General features: G+C 43.2%; 1 protein-coding gene across 4 annotated transcripts in view; it reads left to right on the top strand.

The window, feature by feature from the left end:
- Ttn (titin) overlaps nucleotides 1–10,479 on the top strand; it is a 258,797-nt gene that overhangs the window by 98,355 nt on the left and 149,963 nt on the right. For 2 of the 4 annotated variants that reach the window (XM_055600018.1, XM_055600019.1), the window contains 15 exons: nucleotides 56–323; nucleotides 410–670; nucleotides 2,463–2,672; nucleotides 2,823–2,900; nucleotides 2,998–3,024; nucleotides 3,402–3,461; nucleotides 3,672–3,755; nucleotides 5,429–5,503; nucleotides 6,248–6,292; nucleotides 7,111–7,509; nucleotides 7,940–7,999; nucleotides 8,378–8,455; nucleotides 8,623–8,700; nucleotides 9,278–9,364; nucleotides 9,602–9,682. The exons of the other annotated variants lie outside the window; for them this stretch is intronic. In XM_055600018.1, the coding sequence (XP_055455993.1) occupies nucleotides 56–323; nucleotides 410–670; nucleotides 2,463–2,672; nucleotides 2,823–2,900; nucleotides 2,998–3,024; nucleotides 3,402–3,461; nucleotides 3,672–3,755; nucleotides 5,429–5,503; nucleotides 6,248–6,292; nucleotides 7,111–7,509; nucleotides 7,940–7,999; nucleotides 8,378–8,455; nucleotides 8,623–8,700; nucleotides 9,278–9,364; nucleotides 9,602–9,682 (1,891 nt within the window). The remainder of the gene's footprint in view (nucleotides 1–55; nucleotides 324–409; nucleotides 671–2,462; nucleotides 2,673–2,822; nucleotides 2,901–2,997; nucleotides 3,025–3,401; nucleotides 3,462–3,671; nucleotides 3,756–5,428; nucleotides 5,504–6,247; nucleotides 6,293–7,110; nucleotides 7,510–7,939; nucleotides 8,000–8,377; nucleotides 8,456–8,622; nucleotides 8,701–9,277; nucleotides 9,365–9,601; nucleotides 9,683–10,479) is intronic. 4 annotated transcript variants of the gene reach the window in all.

Raw genomic sequence — 10,479 nt, forward strand, 5'->3', positions numbered from 1 at the left:
TAGTGGGAATTATAAGGGAAGGAGTGGCCAACGCGGTGATTCTTTCTTCTCCCAGCCTGTCACCTTGATCAAGGATATTGAAAACCAGACAGTTCTGAAAGATAACGATGCCGTCTTTGAAATTGACATTAAGATTAATTATCCAGAAATCAAGCTCTCCTGGTACAAGGGCACTGAAAAGCTGGAGCCAAGTGACAAATACGAAATAAGAATTGACGGGGACCGGCACACACTCACAGTCAAAAACTGTCAGCTCAAAGATCAGGGCAACTACAGGCTCGTGTGCGGCCCCCACATTGCCAGCGCCAAGCTGACGGTGATCGGTGAGTTCCCAGGGCCTCGCGCGGTTGCTGCGAGCGCGCCTGCCTGGGATGCCCATGCCGAGCAACCTGTGTCCCTGTATCCACAGAGCCGGCTTGGGAGCGCCACCTCCAGGACGTCACTCTGAAAGAAGGCCAGACCTGCACCATGACCTGTCAGTTTTCCGTGCCAAACGTGAAATCCGAGTGGTTCCGAAACGGCAGACTCCTTAAACCCCAAGGCCGCGTGAAAACGGAAGTGGAGCACAAAGTCCACAAGCTGACCATCGCGGACGTCCGTGCCGAGGACCAGGGTCGGTACACCTGCAAGCACGAGGGCCTTGAAACGTCGGCAGAGCTCAGAATCGAAGGTGGGTGAGGAGCTGGGCTGAGCGCCGAGCCTCCTAGGCAGAGCCGGGCAGGCCCCTGCCCCCCCCCCCCCCCGCAGATCAATGATAGAGAGCTCACGCGCCCTCTTCCTCCCACACCCAGATCAAAAGGAAAATACTCAACCAAGCGTGCATTTCTGTTAGACAGAAATCAGGTTTTAATCTAGACTAACACATGATTTTTTTTTTTTTTTTATCGGTTGCTGCTTCTTAAAAAGCTTGATTTTATAATTCTCCTATCTATGGCTGTGGTTCCTAGAATAAACTCTTGGGAAAGGCAAGAAGTTGTAGATATATAAATTCGAAGCACTGTGATTTGGAATTGCTACCTTGAGGGACCTATTTTGACGTTCTAGGTATAAATCTTTATAGATAAAATTAACAACTTATGTGAAAAGTAATGGCTATTTTTAAAAAAGATTTATTTCATTTAAAAGTTGTGTTCTTTCTGAATCTCTGAGGTAAAATTTCTGACTTAGAGAGCAATAATACTTAATTTTTTTATTGTTAAGTTTTAGGTAATAACATTAAGCTATCCAAGAATTTTTTTTTTTTTACTGTATCTCATTATATGGTACCATTTTTATTGTTAAAACAAAATTCTATTAATCTTATTTTCAGGATCTCGGGTTTCTGAATTACTTTGCAATAAATATGAGTGCCTCGTCTTTTCAAAGCTCAAAGAAAGTTAAATGCCTTCACATTAGACTGAAGTGGAAAGTGCTAATTGCTTTTTAAATAAGTAAATGTTTTAAATATGTTCATGAGTGACAAAACTGGCCAGAATATCACTTTCTGCAAGGTGTACAGAGCCTCAGATTCCCAGGTGGCTTTGAGGGAGAGTCTGCCCGCTCTGGCCATCTCCTCAAAGCACCCTGCTGTCCCCGGGGCCTTGCTGCCTTCTTGTTTGCCTGTCTGTATTTGGAAAGTGGGTTTCTGAACTCTGGAGAGTCCTCTGTAACTTAGAATTGCAAATTTCCTGTTGAATTTGAAATCATTCCCCCAGGGAAATCTTTATAGAAGAGAAAATTCCAGATCCTAAATAACAAAAAATAATTTTCTCAAGGTAAGAAAGGGATCCTCAGAGGAATTCCCAGACCACGAGACTGCTTATGTGTTCTCATTGCGAACCTTCTATTTCATGAGCAGTTTTGAAATTTAATTTGACTTTGGGTTCAAATCTCCCTTTGGCATCTCCTTCATATGAATATTTTAAGGACTCCTGGGGATTTCTTTACAGTCTCCACTGTTAGTCCTGGGGGAATACCCTGGAGAATTGGAACACTTTGGCTGTTAATACAAGAATGTGTCACTATTGTTCTGCATATGGAGCTTCTATTATTTTCTATTATTTCATAACTGAATAAAAAATAGAAGCCGAACTTGGTAACACATACCTGTAGTCCTGGATACCTGGGAGGCTGGGGCGGGAAGTTGGCACATTCGAAGTCAGCCTGGGGGTCTTAGGTAGACTTTGCCTCAAAAAACATTAACTTGCTGGGGATGGTATAGCACTGTTTTGTGAAGCCACAGGTTCAACAGTAGTATCCCAAAAAACCAACCAAACTAACCAACTAATTTCACTGGGGGGACCTGGCGCACATGCATACCCTGTAATTCTGGCACTCGAAAGACCAAGGCCGTGGACCTGTTTGGGCCACACAGTGAAACCCCCGACTCAACCGCCCAAGAGCATTTAAGTATCCAAGAGAAGTCACAGCAGCAGAGATTCCTGTCTGTGCCAGCTGACTCTGGACCCTTTATATCTGAACAGCCGAGCCAATTCAGTTCACAAAGCGCATACAGAACATCGTGGTGAGCGAGCACCAGTCTGCCACTTTCGAGTGTGAGGTGTCCTTCGACGACGCCATTGTGACCTGGTACAAAGGACCCACAGAGCTGACAGAGAGCCAGAAATACAACTTCAGGAATGACGGCCGCTGCCACTACATGACCATCCACAACGTGACCCCGGATGACGAAGGTAGCCACACGGACGCTATCCCAGTGAACCTGTGGGATGGCCCTCGCCCCTGCCTGTCTTTGCCATCTCTCCCTTTAACTGCACTTCCAGTTAACTAACTAACTAATGATGGGCGTTGGGACACTAACGCGGGGTGATTGTCCTCCACAGGTGTCTACTCGGTGATCGCACGCCTGGAGCCCAGAGGAGAGGCGAGGAGCACAGCGGAGCTGTACTTAACCACGAAAGGTGAGCGCGGGCCACAGGAGGGCGTGTTACAGCCCCGGAAGCCAGCATCTTGCTCAGATGGTTCCTCCTATTAAAACGCCCTCTGTTTCCCTTGCAGAAATAAAACTGGAGATGAAGCCTCCTGGTGAGTTGTTACCGTCTTTTAATCGTTGCTCACAGTAAGGTCAGCGTGGCTTTAGGACAACGAAAGCCCAATGCAAATGCATGAAGTGACAGTTCCTCTTTCCAGTAGAATGTTACCCAGTAGCATGATTTCGAGCAAAACAGTGTTACACCGCGTGAGTTTAGGGGTGAACGTAGATAGCGGAGGGGCTGTCAGGAGCACACAAACAGTGCGACTACAGAATGAAGCAAGTTCCCGTGAGCACCGAACTGTGTGCCACGGGTGTTGCAAGGATGCCAATACCCTTGAGTCTGCGCGCCTGAAGCTGCCGTTGGGGGGACAGAGCGGTGGGCGCGTGTTATCAGCTCCCAGTCCTTATCACCACTTGTTACTTCCAGACATTCCCGATTCCAGAGTTCCAATCCCAACCATGCCCATCAGAGCCGTCCCACCTGAAGGTAAGACCCTAGCCCTGGCCGCTGGGCCTGAAATCCCACCTCATTGTCTCCACTGTTGGTTCGGAAACCAGAGCAAACAGGCAGCTACCGTGACGAGTAGATACTGGTGTCACTTGTTCAGTCACACCCCTGAATTAATAAACAGGACGCGGCCAGATGGCTCAGAAAGCAGGGAGTTAAAACATGAGGCTGATGTGTTTGTTTTTTCAGAAATCCCTCCTGCGGTTGCTCCCGGCATCCCTCTTCTGCTGCCATTACCTGAGGAGAAGAAGCCACCAGGAAAGCGTGTGGAAGGTATTACAGGACACCCAAACGGAGTGGTACAACCGCTTCGTGTGGCTTGAGCTCCCTCTTGTGGTCAAGACATTGAACTGACATCAAAATGTTATTCCCACTATGGGGTTTGAAATTCTGAGAATTAGCACATGAACTAAAATGGTATGCATTTTTAAAATATCGCAAGGGAACTACTTATATATTGATTAAAACTAAATATATTTCACATGTCTCTGACGACTATGCTTAACAACTAATAGTATAATAACGAAACCAGTTTGCGGGGCAGCTTATGGAAATACACCAAATTAGTTGAGGAGGAAACTGAAAACTGTGGTTTGTCTTCTCTTCAACTATACCTTCACCTACTCTTTGTAAGTCACTGCTTGCATAAAATATGGTTGAGAATATCTTTGACATGTCTTTGACGTGTTTGGCTGGGTCTTGTTGGCGGGGGTAGTTTTATTTTGTTCCCGTAAGAAACAGGTACCTAATAAAGAGATCTAACCTGGGCAGCATAGTTGTATCCAGCTCAGCAGGCAGAGACAGGGTCATTACCACAGCAGAGAGCCCATAAGACAAACTGGATGGGGCTGCATAGTAAGACCCCGTCTCAAAGGCAAAACAAAACAGACAAGCTCTTAAACAGACCAAGAAATTGACCATCTCAAATGCTAAATGCTTAAAGTCGTGAGGGTGCTGTTTACAACCCAGACAGCACGTTGCCCGAGACTCCTCAGGCTACAGAGTTGCTGCAGGAATTCTCTCAGCATAGCTTACAACATCTACTGGTCCAAACAATGTTTCACCGCAGCCTGATCACTAACACTAAAACAGTATCATCGGAATGCCATGTGAGACTCCTAATGCCTGCTGCAATTGATATTAAACACTTGAACCATTTTTCAGCCAATTCCAAAGAAACTCAATATTTTCCAACCAATTTTGCAACTAATATACTTTCAATAAAAGGGAGAAACATGTGTGTGAATTATATGAGCATACTTAAGTATATTTCATTTACTTGTGGTACGGAGAGGAATAATCAAAATCATAAGTTAGATCCCATCATGCTTCTGTGGTCAGAAGGAATAAATTCTGGTGTTTTTGTTTGTTTGTTTGTTTGTTTGTTTTTTAAATGGCTTGTTCTTTAAATGGAAATGTTAACATGGCTGCTGGTATTCGTTGCAAAACCTGAGAATTTAAATCAGATTTTTTTAAATCACAGGGTGTTTAATGTTTACAAATACTAGCAGCCAAAGGCCACACATGACTAAAAAGAACATGACTAAAATATACCCACCCTTCAGCAGCAGCTACAGGTCACACGTATGACATGGGCTGGACATTAATTCTACTCTTCCATTTGCTGTTCCTCTGACAAATTTGCTCTCTACACCCAAAGAAACACAAGAGAAGGCATAGCTTCTCCTCCTCCTCTTCTGCTAACCCTACCCCTCGTACGATCAATGGACATACAGAACTTCAGTATTAATTCTACCTTCCTCCCAAATCTCTCTTGTTCTTTTCACTTTTTACTGCAAGATTTTTCCTAAAGCAAGTATCTCACAATAAACTTTATCTTGTTCTCATCCACATCTGAAAAACAAAAATTGAAATTTCCTGAGAAGAATTCACTTATATCTGACTTTCTTTTCTTTCTTTCTTTTTTTTTTTTTTTTTTTTTTTAGTGACCAAAAAGGCTGTGAAGAAAGACACCAAAAAAGTTGTTGCAAAGCCCAAGGAAGAGGCACCACCACCACCAGGTATTATAATAAACTTTAAAAATCAAATAAAAAACGAATCAAGAGGTCGCTGTAAGGTTTTCATTGTGGATAAGTCCTTAGTGTGGGAGACAGGAAGTGCACGGGCTGGGGTCGGCAGGCGGGGATGTCCCCGAAGCTCTCTCATTCTGTTCCACGTCGCCTTCCTGTGTCCAGGCTGCCTCTGGCAACCAACGGCACAGAGGATGCTCACTGTCTACAGCGATGACTTGAAGGAGGCCTTCGCCTTCTAGTCCTGCTGCGGCCCTTGAGTAGGCCCTCCCAGCAGCTGTTGAGGGGTTAGCGCTACATGCATAGCCCAACTCAGGGTCCTTCTTGCGTTTCCTCATTTAACATTGGAATGAATCTTGGAAGGTTTATAGCTCTCACCCTCCTGATGGGGATGGAAAGCATAGCAGCCTCCCCAGGGGCACTCTCCGTCACAGGGACTCTCCCGGGTGGTCGTTGGGAAAACGTGGTGTTTAGTGAACTGTATAGTTAATAGTTAAAGAATTAAAGAAGCCAGCCTACGCTGGAATGGAACTCCAGCCTCTGTGTGTTTTACTATCCAGACCTGTCAGAGCCACTTGTGTCGGCTTGGTTTGGAAATGACGGGGGCTCTAGGATGCTCGTGGAGGGGATGCTACATGTCAGGGGTGCCCATGGTAGTGCTCCAGATTGGTAAACAGGAAATAATGCACAGTCTAAACATGAACGTGCACTTTGTGTTTTTTGAAGTCCCAGAAGTCGCCAAGAAGCCCCCACCTCCGACTCCCATGATTCCAGCAAAAGGTAAGTAAAAAGGAATTGTTAAGCAGTTTATAAGTTACTGCTGCATTTCTGTGTATTTCATTATTCTAGGCTTCCAGGTTATTGTAAACTCTTTCTGGAAACAATGGCTGTTTCCTAGTGTTTCCTCCCAGGGAAAGGAAGCCAGGAGGACGGTCCTACACCTCTGCAGCCACTGGGGGCAGCAGTGAGAGATGGAAAGGAAAGAGCCCTATCTAAAGTTCACAGTATAACTCACACAAATAATAAGGAAGGATTATAAGTAATGTTGATCTTAAAGATATTTTAAAATCTTGTATATAAAAATGAGGAATGGCTTTGATTACATAATTTTTCACTTGTCATTATTCAAGTGAATAGTGAGTCATAGTCAAAAGTGTAAAAAAAAAAAAAGTAGGTTCCAAGAGAAATGCCTTTGCAGAAAGAAAAATAAAGAAAGAATAACTAGAGAAACATTAACTCCAGATTTCAGAATTTATCAAGTCTTAAGTATTTCATGGGAAGTTAGAAGGAACCATCCAAACACACAGAATGATGGAAGGTAAAGCAACTTGAAGCTGTCCATTGAATCTATACTTTTGACCCTAGAAGAAAATTCTCAAATCAAGAGCAGAGAGCATCTTGATACTACCACATTGCCTAGTTGATAAACTAGAACCCGTTTTACTGGGGACACAAATCAAACCACAGGAGGCTTAATCGGTCTAATTCTATGGCATCTGAGCTGCTCGATATTGAATGAAGAAATTGAATAAAATTTTCCGATGGGTGTGATTAATATGATTTCCCCATCTCTCCTCCCCACCCTTTCTGTCTTTCAGCTTCTGAAATTATTGATGTGTCCTCTAAGGCTGAAGAGGTGAAAATTACCACCATCACCAGAAAGAAAGAGATTCATAAAGAAAAGGAGGCTGTCTACGAGAAAGAGCAAGCCGTCTACGAGAAGAGGGTTCTCATAGAGCCTTGGGAAGAGCCCTATGAGGAGCTGGAAACGGAGCCTTACACAGAGTATGAGGAGCCGTATTACGAAGAACCGGATGAAGACTACGAAGAGGTCCAGGTGGAGGCCAAAAAGGAAATCCATGAGGAATGGGAGGAAGACTTCGAAGAAGGCCAAGAGTACTACGAGAGGGAGGAGGGCTATGACGAAGGGGAGGAAGAGTGGGAAGAGACGTATGGAGAAAGAGAAGTGATCCAAGTCCAGAAGGAGGTCCATGAAGGTACACATCCACTGCGTGGCTTTTCCCCCTCTCCTCCTCGTTTTCCCTCGGCTCCTTATACTTTCCATGCCATTACCTGATTTACAAGGGGCCCAAAAGAGAAAGTGACCGCTCTGGTTCCTCCGAGGTTACGGATCTTTAATCACTCGATCTTTAGACTAGGCACGATCTTTAGTTGTGTTGATGTTCTCACATCACAGGTTGGACCATGTAACCCTAGCACAGACTCTGCCTCTTGTACGGCATCCACTGCCTTGCTACTTCATGCTGTTCTGAGACTGCGCTAGCGCCGTTAGTCACGGGCTCCCCACCATGACAAACTCCCCGCACAATAACAAGTTATCCTTAACTTCTTTTCGTTTGCAACAAGCACAACCTATCAGCATTGGCTGACCTAAGCTCTCCTGCTTCTCTTGTGCTTTTGTTAAAGAATTACACGAGAGGAAACTCCCAGCCAAAGTGCCTGAGAAGAAAGCACCACCTCCCAAAGGTATGTGCTTAAAGCGCTTAGATGCGCCGGAACGCTCACACCATTATTGTGGCTTGTCGGGCAAGGGTGTGTGATTCAAGAGCTAAATCCAATAGGCACAACTTCTCTGAGCTGTACTGTACCTATGAATTTTCTCTTAAGAATTTGTATCTACTTGATATAATTAAAATATAAAAGAGTGCTATGGTAAAATTAAAATAAATATAAACAATCCCAGAAACTTGTGCTTACAGTTGAAAACACCAAACCTGCCTGTCTCTAAAAACATCATGTATAGCTGTATACATACTTACCTACATATATGTGTATGTAAGGAGGATGAGAGAGAATTTTAACAGAAATTCTAAAAGTACTGCAATTTCTTTAAAATATTTGCAGTTGTAAAGAAGCCAGTAGTTGAAAAGATTGAAAAGACATCTCGAAGAATGGAGGAAGAAAGAGTTCAAGTCACCAAAGGTATAGCCAGCATTTAAAGACTTTTCTGGTAACACGTACATAAATCCTCTGCTCTCTGATATATGTTCACGTGTTATTTATATAGTTGCCCAAACTGACATTTTTTTAAATTTTGTGCTAAGAAGTATCCTTCACAATACAAATATATTTGTACATATTTTTTAAAGTACCTGAAGTTTCCAAGAAGATTGTTCCACAAAAACCTTCCCGGACTCCAGTGCAGGAAGAAATAATTGAAGTGAAAGGTATACATCTTTATTTTTAAGCTACAAGCTCCAATTACTGCAATCTGTGCATATGGCTATCTGAACATACATTGCTAAAGAATTCAGAAGCACCACGAATACTGCACATTTCATATAGTACACATTTTATGTTGGGTTATACCCATGTATAATTCAATAACTATTTTTGCTTTTAGTCTGGCGCAGAAATTACATTTTTTTTAATTTAAGGAAGGTTTTGTGTTTTATGAGTAATCTTCTAACTTTACCATACAGTATGTCGCATTGCATATAATATTTCCCATTCTCTAATTTATGTGAATTGATCCTAATCGATTTGGGAGAGTAGCACCCTTTTTGTGTGAAGAAGTTGTGTCTATTTGATTCTCATTTGTTAGTATTTTTGCTACAAGTCTGCATGGATCGTTTGTCCAGACAGATCAAAACATGACTTGTTTTCTTCTTGAAGCTGATTTCATTCTTCACCATACTAACCCCCTCAATCTGTGTCTAGAGATTTACATATGGTATGCCATCTGTGTTTCGTCTGATGTCCTGTCCTAGAAGAAATACTAACATGGCAATGCTCTTTTTAAAGTGCCAGCTGTGCACACAAAGAAGATGGTTATCTCTGAAGAAAAGATGTTCTTTGCTTCTCACACGGAAGAGGAGGTGACCGTCACAGGTATATGGCAGTTTTGAATTTGAGAGCTCAAGACAGAGTTGCAGGTGGCCCTCGTTTCCCTTTCTTGACTAAGATATGATGCTGTGGGAATTTCTGTCTCCTTGTATTTCTCTGTCATCTTTTTTACTTTTGTGTCTGTCACCTTTAATTATTTTTTGTTTTGGTACTCTTAGTAAATTATGGTTGCCGTCCACAATACGATCTGTCAGTAATTAAGATGTATATATTTTTTTAAAGTCCCTGAAGTGCAAAAGAAAACTGTCACTGAAGAGAAAGTTCATGTTGCAGTTTCCAAAAAGATTGAACCACCACCCAAAGGTATCAGCAATTCATTCCACTTTAAAATGTTTTCAGGCAAAAGTCACAGTAAATGTCTAACTACCCTGATACTAAGTATCAGAATTAGCCACACAGTGGCCAGTCCTAAATTCTGGGTGGGCAAGAACTCACCGGAGAGAGAAGAGAAAGACTTCGAGGAAGCACAGGAGTGAAACACAAGGCTCCCTTTCCTGTCTCCGGACACGTACAATTCAGTGACATTTTTATTTGGAGATAAAGTATGATGAAGCCCCCCTCACATCAGCTTACCAAAGGCTTTTCAAAATGTTAAAAACAAAACAAAACAACTTCTGTTAGGAGTTTAATATACCAGAAATATTAAAAACTAAGTTTTGTGAACTTATAAGTTAAGTAAATTGTATTGGAAATTCCTTAATACTCAGAGTGTACAGCTTCCACTTTTTCTGCATTTTACTATTCTCTGTGTCTCGGGGGTTGTTGGCACCTGCTGTTTGTGCAGCCAGTGTGAAACCTGATGGCGCCCTCCTTGCCAGCTCTTTCTAACTCAGAACTGTACAGCACCAGTTACACCAGGAGCCAGGGTGTCAGTCCTTACCCTACACTGAAAGCAAAAGATACAGGACCTCCTGGGCAGGGTAGTGTCCATCTTTAACCCCGGCACTCAGGAAGCAGAGACAGGCAATCTCTGTGAGTTTGAGGACAGCCTGGTCTACATACCAAGTTCCATGCCAGCTGGGGCTAAATAGTAAGACCCTATGTAGAAGGAAAGAAGGAAGGAAGGAAGGAAGGAAGGAAGGAAGGAAGGAAGGAAGGAA

This window comes from Psammomys obesus, unplaced genomic scaffold, assembly GCF_907164565.1.
Source record: "Psammomys obesus unplaced genomic scaffold, mPsaObe1.curated_primary_1811, whole genome shotgun sequence".
Classification (NCBI taxonomy): Eukaryota; Metazoa; Chordata; class Mammalia; order Rodentia; family Muridae; genus Psammomys; species Psammomys obesus.